Genomic DNA, 17,138 nt, shown 5'->3' with positions numbered 1-17,138 from the left:
GCCGAGCCGTGGCGCATAGCGGACGGGTTGCTCCTACATGGGCGTCGCCTCTTTGTGCCGGATCACGGCGATCCCCGTCACCAGGTCCTGCTGTTGGCCCACTCGACCGGCCACGAGGGTGTTCAGAAGACCCTCCACCATCTCCGTGCTGATTTCTACATCCTCGGTGATCGGGCCTTGGTCTGGGACTGGGTGCGCTCTTGTGTTACGTGCCAGCGTAATAAGACGGAGACACTGCGCCCGGCGGGGCTGCTACAGCCTTTGGAGGTGCCTTCTCAGGTCTGGGCCAATATCTCCATGGACTTCATCGAGGGCCTCCCCAAGGTGGGCGGCAAGTCGGTCATCTTCATAGTGGTCGATCGCTTCTCCAAGTACGCCCACTTCATCATCGCGCTTGGCCATCTTTACACCGCCACCTCCGTAGCCCAGGCCTTCTTCGACGGCATCGTTCGCCTACACAGGTTTCCCTCTTCGATCGTCAGCGACCGAGACCCGGTGTTCACGGGGCATGTCTGGCGCGATCTCTTTAGGCTGGCGGGCGTGAATCTCCGCTTAAGCACGGCGTTCCATCCTCAGACGGACGGTCAATCCGAGGTGGTCAACAAGGTGATTGCCATGTATTTGCGTTGTGTTACATGTGACTTTCCTCGTGCTTGGGTGGATTGGCTTGCGTGTTACGCCGTTCGAGGTGGTCTATGGCCAACCGCCCCCGCCCATCCTATCGATTGACCCGGAGACGGCTAGGACGGAAGCGGCGACTGATCTTCTTCGCAGCCGCAATGAGATGCTTGCAGAGGTGCGCCAACGCCTCGTTCAGGCCCAGCAGTTGGCCAAACACTACTATGACGGCCACCACCGCGAGGCGGAATTCGCGGTGGGCGACTGGGTGTGGTTGCGTGTAACGACTAAGATGCGGTCTTTTCCGATTTAGGGAACGAGGCCCCAAAATGGAAAGAAGCGCATTAAGTGTTTCGCAAGCACGATAACATAACACATACATAATAAAAGAATGACAAATAGGGAATCGTTTGCCATCTCATAGATAATATCAGAGTTTACATCACACATTTATTCAGACAAGGTAGTTCCGCTACGGACTACATAACATGAGAAAAGGCTATGCTACCCTGCATGCTTGCCCACGGTCACGACCTCACCTCAGTCTTCTGGATAGTTTACGTACAGGCGGTCGTTCTCCTCATCGTACTGTCACGCCAGCTGCGTGCCATCGAGATCACCTGTGTCGGGCGTACCTGTACCTGTTGGGGTGTTGAAGTAATCTGTGAGCCACAGGGACTTAGCAATCTTTGACCTCGGTACCGAAACTAGTCAAGTTATTAGGTGAGGAAGGTTCAGTGTTTAGGTTGCAGCATCCTAAGCATTTATGGTGGCTAACTTACGTAGAACAAGTTATTGATGTGGTGGTCTACGCTATCGGGCGAAGACTAACTGATCACTAAGTGATCCTGAGCACCTACTTACGTCAAACATAACCCCGCCGTGTTCCCGATCGAAGAGAGGTCTTCGAAGGGGACAATCACGGTTATGCACACGATTGACAATTTTATTAGAATTAGTTCAAGTTATCTAGAACCGGATGTTAACAAATATTTCAAGTTGCCACATAACCGCAGGCACGGCTTTCCGAAAGATTAAACCCTGCAGGGGTGCTCCAACTAGTCCATCACAAACGGTCACGGGCCGCAAAGTAATCCTCTATCACGAATCTCGTGATCTTGCCGGATTCCTTAGAGGAAAACCTCGACTCTGGGGAGAACCAAAGCTTCACCGGGATTCCTATATGCAAGATATATCGCTAAGGTAAGACAAGACTAGCAGAACCTCCCGATGTGTCGACGACCCCGATAAGAGCCGCGTATCTCAGCCTCAGGACACGACGGATGGAACTAGCTACAAGAACCAAACCTCAAGTTTCCTTGTGGTGGCCCCGCATGCCAACCAGGTTGGACCAACACTCATGAGGAGCACTGGCCCGGGGTGTTGATTAAATTCCTCGGGGTAGCTATTCCCTATGCAAGTTATTATTAAGTGATTAGCAGATTAAAACCAATGTTGGGTCCTGCCGGACAAGTCTTAACACTACACGATTTATCAAGGGGGTCCCCATAACAACCCCGGACGTGTTAGGAGCGATCAGTTATGGAATCAAACACCGGTAGCCGGAAACTATGGCGGCAATAACGGAACAAAACACCCGGCAAAAGGCTAGGCCTCCCGCCAGTACCAAGTATATAGGTGCATTAATTAAATTACAGATTTAACATAATGATATCAAACTCATGTTATCACATGAGACAAATACACCTGCAACTAGCAACGCTAACATTAGAAGCTGAGCGAGCCTACTTAGCCATTCAATATTTGCTAGAAGGGGAATGTGTTTGGGTTTCATGGCAATATCAGGAGGCAATTATTTCAGTGGTAGGCAGCGAGCATATGACGAAGGAAACGTGAATCTAGGCACAACAAGACTAGAGATGGTATCAAGGTCATGTCATCTTGCCTGTGATGTCTTCAGCTTGGAGCTGCTCTTGTTCGTCCTGCACGTACTCTCCCGGATCCACGTACTCGCTCTCCGATCCCGGTGCTACCCAACATAAAAATAGCATCCAATGAACAACAACACAACATGATGCAACATACACATGATGCATGAGATGAGAATGAAAATGCATCTCTAATATAGTCACTTGCATATGCATGAGAAGAAACTACAAACTTCTGGACAGAACTTCCCCCTAAGCTATCTTGACATGCATGAAGATGACATGAACAGATGCATCACGCGAAAACGAAGCAAAAACATATAAAGAACGTTACGAACGGAGCTACGGATCAACCGGAAACCACGAAACAAGAAATGGAGTCCTACGGATCAAATCCATCACAAACACACTTCAATGGCATACTACTGGTATTCCCAGGTTGCCAAATCACCAAACAAACAAGTATAGATGGGGTGGTGCAAAGAAACTCACCACACCATCAACTATGAACTCACAAGCATCAAAACAACAAAACTATACATTCTGTCCTAAACAGCAACATAGCAGTTTGAGAGCAACATGCAAAGCACCTACAGCCACCCAAATGTGCCAAATAAGATATGTGGCAGAAGCTATTCAAAAGCTCTACAAGCATGAGCAAAAAGATAATACAAAGGAGTTACACACAGAAAGATCTACAACTGCTAACTTGGCCAAAATTATCAGTTTTCAAGGACTTCGTGAAATTCTCAGACTTTCACAGCTTTCAAAACAATATCTACAGGGAGTGAAATGGAATGAAAATTGACAGAGAGCTAGACAAACACAAAAGCTCCAACTTTCCAGTTGATTGCAAGGGCTGATTCCCAACACATGAACTTTTGCAAGCACAACTACAAGGGAAGAAAATAATAGCAGTTTCTGAAAATCACAAATTTTCACTAAGCTGAAATTTCAGCCACATGCCTACTTTGACTAAGCACAACTTGCACATATAAACTCTTAAGCATAAAACAAAACCACCATGTTGTAGAGGGGTTCACCCTCTACTGCCACAACAAGGAACCATCCTCTTGGGCTCATCACATCACATGGAACCAAGCTCTAAACATTGAACAAAACAGAAAAATGACATTCCCAGAAAGTGTTCTAAAGTGGAATCTGATTCCACTATTGGATTTCTGGGATGATTCTACCCCAAAAACATATATAATACCTAGGTACTTGCATAGAACAAATGGGCACAAAGCTAAGATGAAAATCTACATGGAATCACCTAGAGGTAAATAGTGCTATATCACATGTGCTTCTCACTAGATCATCACCTACACATGCATTTGCACACACCCATAAATCCAATGATGACATGAGGGTTTAGACCTCATGTATGTGTGCATAGCACATCACCATTCACACACACATGCCTCAAGCATACACACACTCACATACATACACTCACATCTCTATCACTATCTCACACACTTACAAGTTTGCACACAAGCCTAAGGCAAAGCCATGCCTTGGCATGTGGGTGTCACACACACACATGCACACACACACACACACTCCACATGATCACCTACACACACAAGAATCACTACTCCTACACACAAAGTATGTGGGGGGGGGACCCACACACACAATCACACACTTCACAAACTAGTGCATAAGCTCAACACTCATGAACATGAGTAACACACAGACATATACACACTACCCTAGTGCAACACACGCATACTAACGCCCACACATACATGGAAGCTTGCTCACACATACACTAGCACAACCACAAGCATAAGCATCAAGTGCTACTAACTAAAACATAGATGAAACCTACTGGAATAAATATTTTGGCAACAAAACCTTGCTGCCCAAGCAATTAACAGCCTACAAACTAAATCAGCAAAAGGAAAAAAATAACAACAAAAGGTGTGGCTTGGGGGAATCGAACCCCAAACCTGCTGGTCAGCACACAGAACCAACACCACTGCGCTACTGCTCAGACACTCGACAGAACCGAGGAGACATACAGGGTAAGCTCTGCTCCTGCTGCTACTGTGCCGAAAATAAAACACAAAAAGGGTGCGCGCTGCGGGACTCGAACCCACAACCACCAGATGCGCCAAAACCCACCTACCACTACGCTGCGCGCTCGGATGTTAATAGAGGGAGGCTCTGCTCTTTTGAGCAACCCCCTCTGGATCTACTTCTGCCGACGGTGGCCGGAACAGGGGAGGCTCACCGCCGGCGATCCACACCGAATTGAGCTCGGGCTCGTCGCAGGGAGGAAGAGGGAACATCCCCGGTTCCATTCCACTACCTAACTCGCCACGAGAAGGCCTACGGCTACGGCTCCACGACACGCGGCGGCGCCGACGACAGAGGGAAGAACATCGGCGATGATACGGCCCTATACGCGTGATCTAGCTACGGGGGAAGGGGTAGGTTGCTCGTGCTCACCCACTGGTCGAGGAAGCCGAGCCTGCCGGAGAGGAAGTAGGGGAAGAAGCCGAGGCGGAGGAGATCGTCGGCGTGGAAGAGGAAGAAGGGGACGGCGTCGACGTCATGGAAGCAGACCCGATCTGCACCTCCTAGCTGCGGGAACGGATCCCCTTGAGGTCCCGCGTGCTCCTGGGCAGCTCGGAGAGGGCGGAGACGTACTGCAACAACGACGACGAGCTCCTCATGGTACGGCCATGGCGGAGGAGGAGCTCGGCCCGACTACTTTCGATCTGGGGAGAGGGAGGAGGAAGAGGAAAGCAGTGGCGGCGGCTTGGAGGAACCCTAGGCCCTGCACGGACGCCAAGGGGGCTTTATAGGAGGAGGAGGCGAGGGACGCGTGGCCTCGACGTCCGTGAGCACTGTCTCTGAAGAAAACTGACGGAAAGGTGGGGAAGAAGAAGACGGCGTCTACAGGAGAGGGAAGGATTGGACTGCTGCGCGAGAGAGGGGGGTTACTGGGCCAGCTAGGGGAGAAAGCCCGCTCGAAGGCGCCGGGTAGAGAAAAAGAAAACCCACTGGGGTTTTCTATTTTAAAACAAACAGAGACAAAAAATAAAACACAGGTAGCACTGTTGAAGCTAAAATACAACAAAAATGTCCCTGATCATAAGGGAATTATGACCTATTTAAATAAAATGAAAAGGGAATTTTTGGAGCTTTAAAATATTTACAAAACAGAATTAATTACACTGTTTTGTGAATATTTGCCCCTCTCAAACATGGATTCAAAACACTTTAAACCTAGCATCACATCCACCATAAAACACTTTGAAATATGAACATTTTTGAATCAAGGATGGGGCAAGTGAAACTTGAGCTTTGAGAAAATGGAGAGGGGGTTTTGAAATCTATTTGCAAACCAACATAGTAGCACCCCACTTCCCAATACAACCTTCAACAACACATAGCACATCAACATCACACCAAACCATGGATTCACAATGGCAACAATCACAAAGGAGGCAAGGAATGAAATGGATGCATGCATGCAAAGGGAAACAAGACAAGGTAAGCATCACATGAAATAACACATGCATTTCTCACAAGGCACTGACAAGATGGACCCACATACAAGAAGGTTCCAAATAAGGCAAATTACACTCTGGGGCATTACATTGCGTCTCCTTCACCGTTCTACGCAATCCCTTGACCCGCGTGCGAAGCGCAAGCTGGGCCCGTGCTATGCGGGGCCATTTTCGGTGCTGGAGCATATCGGAAAGGTGGCCTACCGTCTTCAGCTTCCGGCCAGTGCTCGCATCCACGACGTCTTCCATGTGGGGCTCCTGAAGCCTTTCTGTGGGGAGCCACTGGCAGCAACGCCGGCACTACCCCCGACCTCCGACGGGCGACTCCTTCCCGGGCCAGCAAAGGTGTTGCAGGCCCAACTACGTCGCGGGGTGTGGTACCTGTTGATCCAGTGGGAAGGCCTTCCAGAGGAGGACGGGACGTGGGGAGCAGCGTGACGAATTCCGTCAACACTATCCAGACTTCCAGCTCGAGGACGAGCTGTTTGCGCAGGCGGGGAGAGATGTTATGACCGGTACTACGTACCAACGGAGGAGGCCCAATGGGCAGGATTGGTACGGGCTTAGCCCAAGTTATCGAGATTATATAAACCGATGTAAACAGCTTTTTTGGAATTAAGCAATAAGACAATTCTATTGCCCGGCTCCCAAAGGAGCCGGAACCCTAACCCTAGCCGCCGCCTCCTCCCTGCGCCGAGACGGCGCCGTCGCGCCGGCTGCGGCACCCTCGTCTCCTCCAAACCCCCTCCTATCCTTATAACCTAAGGCAGAGGCCTGGTAGAGCCCTAGCTCCTACCATACATGCATGCTTGTTTCTTTCAATCTTGATGTTTACTGAAGCTTCTTTCCTACTCCTAATGTTAACTTGATGTATTTCTGTTTGTGCTCTTTCATGATATTTTGGTACTTGTTGAAATAGGAAATGCACACTGTTATGGCCGGTACCATGGCGTTGTTGAGATGACTGTGCGCATTTTGAACCTTGATAATACATGTACTATATATACATCTACTCTTTTGATCAGGTAATGAAGTTTGAAGATCTAAAAGAGCTAGGCAGTGAATCTGCTGTGAAGGTGTGCACATACATTCTATGTTTGATCTGTATTAGTTGCTTTTTGATGTTTAAACTCACAACACAACCGTTTGTCATTGGATTGTAGGCCGCTGGAAAGTACAGGCAGGAAGGGAAGACGTATGTGGTGCAGGATGGAGACATCATCTTCTTCAAGTTCAATGTTTCTGGAGGTGGAAAGAAGTGATGAATTGATAGGCCGATTACTTTTTCACAAGGTTATGTGTTTTACCTCTTTTTTCAGTTCACTTGCAAGTAGCCAGGTATCAGGCTATAAGCACCAAATTAACGAGCCTAAAAGTTACAGGAATATTTTATACAGTATTATCTTAGTATTACATGTGTGATTTGGTGTCCATTTATATTCGTGAACTAGAGCTGCCCTGCTTCTGAAAGTACTTCTCGATGTTGTCAAGTCGTCTATATTCAAGGTGTACATCAGAATCATGTTGAGTCCATAGAAAAACTGGAAGTTGTAAACAGTGACTGGACAACTTTGTCGTAATTAATGTTAATTTACTAATTAATACCATCGCACGCAATGAATTAACCATTGCATGTTGTGTTAATTAGTCTTTAGTTATTAAAATCATGCACGCCTCACTTTTTTATTGGTTAATTTCTTTATTCATGTCAAAAAAATAAAAAACAAGGTGAAAGTTAATGCAGCGTACCTAAGTGTTTGAGATTATTTATTGCGTAAGTGTTTAAGATTATTTAATTTTTGTAAGATGACTTATAAACCGAGATGGAGGTAGTACACCATTTCCTCTCTTTGCTTTCTATCTCGTCCCTTGTCTTTGTGGTCCAGTTCCTGATCATCCTAGAGGCACAAAGAGCAACTCTAGCGTGTGCCGTTTCATTTGGTCCGCGCGTATCTGTTTGGACCCAAATTTGGACGTCATTTGCGTCGTCCAGTGAACACGTGTCTGTTTGGGTGCAAATTTGGACGTCATTTGCGTCGTCCAGTGAACACGTGTCTGTTTGGGTGCAAATTTGGACGTCATTTGCGTCGTCCAGCGAACACGTGCCTTGCCTGTGTTCTCCTTCCCTGGTCTGCTAGTCGGCGTCATAGTCTCTCCTTATCCTTTCCCCTCACATGTCGTTTGCAAGCACACAAACCCTAGGCCAACGACCCCATTTCCCCCTGGCCACCCTAGCTCTCCAGTAGCAAATTCATCGGCGGGGTGCCTCCTTCGTCTCGATGCGGGAGACCTATTGCTGGATCTGCGGCGGCGGTGGGATTTGGTGAAATTTTGCAAATCCTGTCGCCGGGATTTGCTAAGTCATGCCGCCGGTGGGCTGCGCTTGTCATGGACTTGCCGGGTGCCGGTCCACCAAGTCCGAGCAATCCCTCGGTGCCACATGCACGCGTTTAGTCCGCCTCTAGCCGCTCGGGTCTGATCCGTCGCAGGTTCGTCGGCAAGGCGGCGGCCGGCCGTCGTCATGGCTCGGCGTTGGCCCAAAAGCTTGCCGGCTCATCTTTGTCTTTCACACGGTGCGACGACTGCTCGTTGCAGGTCGTTCGACGCGTTTCTTGGATGTCGGAACATCCCGGTTGGGCGTTCGTGAAATGCAAAAACGACCGGGGTATGATTTTCGTTTGGCCATTTGCTCTTTGCTTTGCTTGATGCAATTTCGGTAGCTCTATTAATCTCACGAAATTTGCTAGATGTTCGTATACTTTTATCTAGAATTGAAGGTATAGATGAGACTAAAGAAGAGATCAAAGGGAAAATAACGTCTAATTCTTTAGCATCGAAGAAGGAAGACGTTGTGCTCAAGAATCCACAGATCAACAACAAAGGCATAGAGAAGATCTTAGTCTCAGTCCAACTAGTAGGAGCAGTTAAGAAAGTTGGACATCTTTTAAAATTTCTAATTGTGGTTCTTGTTTTCTTTAGTATTATATCCGTATCGAAGAATTGATAAAAATGTATGTTACATTTGATATAAAAATAATGTTCAAATCCGATTCAAAATGTATGCTCGCCGGTCAAGCGGACGAAAAATGGGTTGGCGCGTTGGACGCTTGGCCGACCCAAATTTAAACTAGACGGAGCCGAGCAGGCGACCGACCCAAATAAAAAAAAGAGACAAAAATGCTGTTCATTTGGATCGATCCATTGAAGTTGCTTTTAAAGGTTAACTGCCACACTTTGCCATAAGTTTAAGTTAGACAAGTTTGATCAAACTAGGTGAAGTATTTAGTTGAGCCACAACCAAGACAACCTTCTTTGTAAAATAAGCCCCACGTGTGAGACACAGAAAAATTGTGGCAAGGTTCCCCGAGCAAGCTGAAGTGTGGCTTAAGAATTTTGAGCACCTAAGGTAAGACAAGTGTGGCAAAACTAGCCTGGTAAACTATGAGACAAACTCAGTGACAAACCGAATTGACCCTTCCAATGTAATATGACCTCGCTTCTTATGTACCTAAATATAAGTTTATCTAGAGATTTCACTACAACTACATAAGAAGAAAAATGAATGAATTTATACTTTAAAGTATGTCTATATACATCCATATGCAGTTCGTAGTGAAATCTTTAGAAAGACTTATATTTAGAAATGAAGGGACTAGCAGCCTCATTTCATCATAAAAGATATGTCTATATGCATCCGTATGCAGTCTGTAATAAAAATTTTAAAAAGACTTATATTTAGAAACAGAGGGCGTAGCACCCTCATTTCATCATAAATGAAAAGCAACAAATTGCTTCCCCTCATGGGTCGCTCGCTTCCCTTCCCGGGCCGCTCGCTTGGGCAACTCGTGAGGTTGACTCAAAACCTAGCTCATGAGTGGGTGGCAACTCGGTGAAGTTCTTTGCAAGTTTTTTTAAACATCCGTGGTTTCCGGCTTGATTGATTTAGGAGAAAGCACGCGGGAAAACAATGGTGATCAAGTGATCATAGCTACAAGAGGAGCTGCTATAGCAGGGAAACTGCAGGAAAAAGCAAAAGAGAAAGAAAAAAATCCTCTCCGACGATTATCTCCTGACTTGTTCCCCAAAAGGGGGCTCAAGACAGCGTGCACCCGCCAGCCGCCACAACTCCAAGTTCCCCCTGATGGCACGGAGGACATCTTCAGTTTGCGACAGCTTACTACGGAAAATGCAAGCATTTCTCTCTTTCCATATTTCCCAGGTAATCATCATCATCATCGTCTTGAGGCCCTTCTTGAATTCAGCCTGGGTGAGGGCCGTCAGCCTCTGGCAGTGCCCGAGGGATCCATGGTGCATCTCCCTCTTCTCCATCAATGCCACGCAGCCGACCGTGGAGGACGCCGTTGCCGGATCGAGAAGGAGAAAGGGCAGTACCAAAAGAGGTGGATATCGCCAGGCTTCTCATGCATAGGGGGCAGAGGTATCCGTTTGGCCATCTGCGCCGCTGTAGCCGGTCATTGCACCACAACCTGTCATGATGCAGCAGCCAGGCGAACATTTTGACCGTGCCTGGAGCCCAGGCTTTCCAAACAGCAGCTTTGATTCCCGATGAAGGGGCATCCTGGGTTTGAAGCTTGTAGGAAACACTAGCTGAATATGAGTTTCCTCCTCCGGCCACCCAGCTGATCTTGTCCTCTTTTAGGGAGAGAACTATGTTTGCCCTCTGAATCTTCCGCCACAGCTGCAAAAAGTCGCTTGCAATGTTGGCCATGTTACCATGACGTAGATCCCGTATCCAATGGTCGTTTGTCAACGCAGCTTCTACTGTCCTATTTTTCCTTCTTGTATGCGTGAACAAATTCGGAAATTGTCGGCCTAGCGTCGCGGATCCCAGCCAAGTGGTTGTCCAAAAGCTTGCCGTTTTTCCGTTTCCGACATGCACCGAAGTTGCACTTGCAAACAGCTCCTGACCCTCTGGTCGCAAGGAGCCGGGAAGCTCATCCACGACCGCCATGTCTGCTGCCATGCGAGCCAAAGCCATCTCAACCGTAGTGCCGTACTAAAACGTTGGAGGCCCAGAATGCCTAGCCCCCCTTGTCAACAGGTAAGCAGACCTTATCCCAGGCCATTTTGCATTTGGCGCCGGTTATGTTCTCTTCCGGAGCCCAAAGGAATTGCCGTCGCGCTTTCTCCACCTCTTTGAGTATTTTTTTTGGGTACCTTGAGGCGGACAGAGCGAAGATGGGCATAGCAGTGAGGACTGCGCGCACGAGCACCCGCCTGCCAGCCATGTTCATTAGTTTGCCTTTCCATCCTGCCAAACGCGAGCGAACTCGATTGATGATGAACCGAAGATGCACCAGCCGCAACTTTCTTGGAGTAACCGACAGGCCAAGATAAGTTGTCGGGAAATTTGCTACCTGACCACCGAAATTTTGCAACACCTCCGGCAGCTGTATCCCGTTGCAGTTTGTTGGGATAACACAGGATTTTGACTGGTTGAGCTTTAGCCGAGTGGCCTCCCCGAATCCATTCAGTAGAAAAAAGAAGAGTGTCCACTTCTTCTTTCTATGGGTTTGCAAAGATGAATGCGTTATCGGCGTATAAACTGATTCTCATGCTGACACCTCACCCCGATAGAGCAGCCATCATTTCTTCAGATGTTGCGGTCTCTAGCAAATGGTACAGTGGGTCTATTGCCATGATAAAAAGTAGAGGGGATAAGGGGTCGCCCTGCGTGAACCCACGCCCATGGAAGAAGGACGACCCCGATGTCCCATTTAGCATGCAGGAGGAGGAGGCCGAGGAGAGGAGCAGCAAGATGCAGTCCCTCCATCTCGCTGAGAAACCCATCCTCTGCATAAGCTGCAACAGATATTCCTAGGATACAAAATTAAACACCTTTCCATTGTCCAACTTGAAGAACATGGCCTGCTTCTTTTCCCCGCACAACCTCTTGACGTAGCTCTGCACATATTGGTAGCTGTCGTGGATGCATTTTCCCTTTTGAAATGGAGTCTGCACCGGGGAGATTAGTCCACCGAGAGCGCCAACCAGCCTTGTTGAGAGAACCTTGGATATGAGCTTCGCGACTGAATGTATCAGGCTGATGGGTCGGGAATCCTTGATTTCAGAGCCCCGTTCTTCTTCGGGAGCACAACGATGATGGCGGTGTTGATTTCAACGAAGTTGTTCCCGGCAAGTTGGTAGAACTTGTGGAAAACTTCCATGATATCATCCTGAATGATGTGCCAGCACGACCTGAAGAACTGGCCTGTGAAGCCGTCGGGGCGAGGGGCTCTGTCCGTCGGGGAGGAGATGATCGCAGACCATACTTCAGCTGGAGAGAAGGGCGAATCCATTCCTTGAAGCTCGATCGAGGGGATGGTGAGTCGATCCCAGTTGAGAGTGTTTTGTCGCGTCTCGTGCTTTCCCAGGGACTCAGCGAAGTGATCATGAATCAACTTCTCCTTTTCACCATGCTCAAAAACTTCTATGCTGCCTACTGAGAGAGAGAGAGTAGATGAAGTTTTTTCTCCCGCGCGATTTCATCTTGGCATGGAAAAGCTTGGTGTTTACGTCTCCAGCTCGCAGCCAGGTGATACGAGAAGCCTGCTTCTTTCTGGCCCTATCAATTGCAGAAAAACAAAGAAATTTAAGCTTCAACTGCTTTCTCAGGTTGAACTCTGCTGCCGATAATCTCCTGTTCTCTTGTGCCATGTCGAGGAGGAGGATAACCTCATTTGCAATGTGGAGCTGCAGTTTTGCCTTCCCAAAAGTGGCCTTGCTCCATATCTTCAGATCAATTGCTACCCTCTCGAGCTTCCTTTTGATTCTGATGAAGGGGCAGTCATGCGGCACCGGCCTCTGCCAAGCATGAAGAACTGTGTGTGTGAAATGAGGGAAGTTTGGCCAGAAATTTTCGAACCTGAAGCGCGCCTTCCTGAAAGGCATGTCGGCGGCAACAAGAACTAGCGGGCAGTGTTCTGAAAAAGCGGTTCACGCCGCCAGTAGTAAGTGTTCAGAGTGGTACTCTTTCCACTGAGCATTGCAAAAGACTTTGTCAATGCTACAGAGAGTAGGATCCTATCTTTCATTGCTCCACGTAAATCTTCAATTTTTGCACTTGATCTCCTTCAGTCCCGCCAGTCAATGGCTCTACGAATTTTCCCCATCATCCTTCTGTTTATATTTGAGTTGTTTTTGTCCCTTGCGTGATAGATCATGGCCCTATTTGGATCCCACTGCTAGAGCTAGTTGAAGCTGGACTAACTCTCAAAGTATCCAAACAGTTGTGCTAATTTGGGTTAGATAGAAACTAACCCATCAAAAAAACTATCCCTGAAAAGGGGTGCTAATTGGAGCTAGTTGGGGTATACCAGTAAAAAAAAATCCCATCCTCCCGCATCTTATCCTTTCCCATCCCGCATCCACCCCCGTCGCCCCAGGCCCCGTCGCCCGCGCTCGCCCCCGCCGCCCGCGGTCGCCCCAGGCCCCGTCGCCCGCGCTCGCCCCCGCGCCGCCCGCGCTCGCCCCAGGCCCCGTCGCCCGCGCTCGCCCCAGCCGCCCGCGGTCGCCCCAGCGCCGCCGCTGCTCGCCGCGCTCGCCCCAGCCGCCGCTGCTCGCCGCGCTCCCCAGCCGCCCGCTGCTCGCCACCGCCTGCCGCCGCGTTCGCCACCGCCTGCCGACGCCGCCCCCGCCACCGGTTGCCGACGCCCCCACCAGCCCGCCACCGCCGGCCACTCTCGCCCCAACGCCGGCCACTCTCGCCCCGCCTGTCACTGCCGGTCCCATCGCGTGTCTGTGAGTGGAAGGAGGCCACACAAGAGCCGGCCACAACAAATCCTGGTTAAAAGAGTCAAATGATTAAAAAAGTATATTTGTTGTCTAACTCTATCATCCAAACACCACCAAAGGCTAGAGCTAGTTCAGAGTTAGTCTAGAGTTAGAAACTAACGCTAACCTCTAGCCAGGCTAGTGTATCCAAACAGGGCCCATGTTCAAATCGCCATTTATCATGCATGGTTCCCCAGCCGGTGGTGTAGCTGCCGCAAGCTCAGACAGGAAGCTGTCCTTTTGCGCATCGTGAGTCAGGCCATAGACGGTTGTCATCCAGAAACGAAGTCCAGAGTGGATCTCCTCTATCCTAGCAGTAATCGAGAAGCTACCTAATCGGTGAGATACTACGTCGACTACGGTCTTTTTTTCTTTCGAAAAGGACGTCGATTACGGTCTTGTCCCAGAAGATTGTCGCGCCTCCTCTAGTGCTGATCGCCGGCAGCACTACGCATCCCTGCAGCCTATGCCCTCCTACCTCCGTAGCCAATGTCGTCGTCCAAGATTATATCTTAGTTTCCTGCAAGCAAAGAACTGCTACACTATGCATCTGGAAAAGAAGTTCAAGCCGCGCACATTCCAGGAAAAGAAGATCAGGTTGATGTTACTCATCGGGGAAACCAGTGATTGCTCCGCCAACTGAACATTTTACTAAAGGAGGACGAGTACACCACCGAATACGCCAGGGGACGACGACGGCCACCAGCAGGCCCAAAAATCCGCCAGCGAAGAGCAAGACATGGGACCGAAGAACTACACATAATCACTAATCCTAACTCGAGCTGGTGGAAGACCAGCCGCTCGCGAAGCCTAACTACATAAAGCAACACTAACATGATGAAACGTGCGTAAACTCCTCTGCCTCAGCAAGCCCCGCCATGCCCGCCGCAATCTTGAGGGCGGCATGGTTGAGGCCTGTGAGCTTCGCTATCGCGACGATGTCACCATCTCAGAGGGGCTCCTTGAAACGCTTCATGAGTTGCGCAGCCGCCTTCGGGATCATCCTGTCTTTGGGGCCAAGCTCCCCCAGCTCTTGGATGAGGCGCAACACAGCCCGCTGCACCACTAGAGTTGAGATGGCCGCAACCCCCTGACGTGCGCTGCGGCGAGAGGGTGCTGAGGTGGTCCTGGACTTGGGCGGAGCAGATAGACGAGGACGAGGCGGCTGTCTTGGGAGGACTGATGGGAGCACCGCAGCGAATAGCTCAGCTGCGTGCTCCTGGTCAGTGCCAATATGAATTTCTCCCACCCTTTGAGTGACAGCCTCCATCTGGAAACTCACCGTGGTTGTCGCAGTCGAGATGATGCAAAGCAACAGACACAGGAACATCTCCGGGCTAGCCATTTTGGCCGGCGCATCGTCGTGACGCGTAGGGGATCGACCACCATCTTCAAAAGCAAACGGGACATCCACGGCTTCAAGAATGGCTTTCTCCATCTCCAGCTGCATGTAGTTCGTGCGCGGTGGCGGGGGAGGGCGCGACCGTTGTCGGAGAAGGAGAAGAACTGGGCCATTGGGTCCTCCTCGACCGGCGGGGTGGGCAAAGGCCGTAGAGGGAGAGGGGGAGTGGCGCGAAGAACCGTTGCACCGCCGCCCCGTTGTTGCTGCAGCGCGCCCGCGCCCCCAGGAGCGTGGCGCCGCCCCACCGGAGACCTACTGCGGCACTGTAGCGCACCATTGAAGACGTCCACATCGCTATCTTTGGCATGACATCCGCGACCGAGAAGGCGGTCCCTCCAGGACCGACCCGAGCCGCCATTACCGACGCCATCTTCCTGGTCTCTGCGGCCATTCCCCAGCAAGGAGCCGCAGCCCGCAGTCCCGGTGCGCGGAGCGCTGCTACGAGCCCTGGCTTGGCCATCCTCCACGCGGGCCACCCACGTGCCATGCTCGAGGCGTGGGAAGGGGCGGTCATCGTCTTCGTCCGAGGAGGGCAGGCCACTCTGGCCAGAGTGGGATGAACGCGACAATAGTGGGGTCCAGTCCTCCAGCAGGTCGACGTGGATCAGCAGGTCGAAACGCCGAACCCCCGGTGGCGGAGGGACGCGGCGATCAGCGGGCGCCATGCCGACGATCTCGTCTGCCCGACCAGCGCCCCTCTTTAGCACCCAGAGAGCGCGCTTGGTCAGGATGTGGGCCACGTCCTAGACCCAGAGCCAGCATGCAAATTTTTTGGTGTGACGTCTCTCGAGGGTGTGCATGTCGAGCCGGTCGACGCGGCCGATATCACCGAGGGCCTCCTCGGCACCCGACAGGGACCATAACTACACCGATAGTCCTTCAACAACGATGCACACGTGGTAGTTGAACTTGAGAATAGCAGCATGGTCCTCCTCGCGCCATGCCCTGATGAAGTACTTGCAGCCCTCAACCTTGATGACACCATAATGCACGGTGTTGTCCTGGTGCGCAGGGAGGTTGAAATGGACGAGGAAGGCCTCCGGCTGGTGGGCGTTGACGCGGAGCTGGTGCGGCGGGGTAGACAGTAGCTCGAAGATGGCCCTGCCCACCGCCGCAGGCGAGGCGGAGTGAGAGTGGTCTGCGGGGGTGAGGGTGACAACGTGCTGACGCATGATGTGCTCCTCGATCTCTTGCGTCGGGGAGGCCACGATCACCTTATTGCTCTCGTGTGTCCGCCTGGCCGGGTCAGAGAGGGGGAGGTGCTCCATGCGCGCAGCTGGAGCTGGAAAGACAAGCCGATCCTTCACAGGAGCTCTTGCCACCACCGCAGGCTTTAGCCGAGCACGAGCAGCCCCGCCTGGGCTCCCGTTCCTTGGATTTTGCGGGCACTCCTTGCCGAAATGCCTTGCCCCGCTTGCAGATGATGCAGCGTAGGGGATCACGGTAGTCGGCGCGGCGGTGGCGCTTGCTGAGGCACCGAAAGCACATCCCCGTGAACTGGCTTAAGAAGGTGTACCGCCCTGCGCCCGCATTGAAGGATCCGTGCCGGTCCGAGCGCGATGCCGAGGCGCGCCCTCCACGGACCAACGAACGAGCGGCTGCCCTCCTGCTCTTCCGGGAAAGGGCCACCGTCCATCCCTCCTCCTCCGACCTGGCCTGCCCCGAAACATTGACCGCGGGGGGGGGGGGGGGGGGGGGGGGGGGGGAGGCTGAACTACCACAGATCTAAGACGCACCGGCCTACAGCGGGGCGACTGGCAAAGATCTGGCGGTCCGAGCTGAGCACCGGCCTCGGAAGATCCCCCGCAGTGCAGGATTCGCAGCGTCGAGGCAGGATTTGAAGCCGCAGTCGTCGAGGCAGGGGATCGTGGAGGGGGGGGGGGGCGAAGAGCCACAGGGCCGAAGTGA

The 17,138-nt window shown here is 51.0% G+C and overlaps 1 protein-coding gene and 1 pseudogene across 1 annotated transcript in view; one reads left to right on the top strand and one right to left on the bottom strand.

Annotated features, from left to right (window-relative positions):
- Window positions 1-7,311, top strand: part of LOC123412419 (obg-like ATPase 1) — a 94,053-nt gene extending 86,742 nt beyond the window's left edge. The window contains exons 11-12 of the mRNA XM_045105359.1: window positions 7,060-7,110; window positions 7,198-7,311. Of these exons, the coding sequence (XP_044961294.1) occupies window positions 7,060-7,110; window positions 7,198-7,296 (150 nt within the window). The 3' untranslated portion in view covers window positions 7,297-7,311. The remainder of the gene's footprint in view (window positions 1-7,059; window positions 7,111-7,197) is intronic.
- Window positions 7,312-14,961: 7,650 nt separating this feature from the next.
- On the bottom strand, window positions 14,962-16,866 carry LOC123408781 (annotated as a pseudogene).
- Window positions 16,867-17,138: the final 272 nt, after the last annotated feature.

The sequence above is a fragment of the Hordeum vulgare genome, chromosome 7H, assembly GCF_904849725.1.
Source record: "Hordeum vulgare subsp. vulgare chromosome 7H, MorexV3_pseudomolecules_assembly, whole genome shotgun sequence".
In the NCBI taxonomy this organism is placed as follows: Eukaryota; Viridiplantae; Streptophyta; class Magnoliopsida; order Poales; family Poaceae; genus Hordeum; species Hordeum vulgare.
Note: the sequence above shows the minus strand (reverse complement) of the source record. Positions and strands in the feature narration are given on the sequence as shown.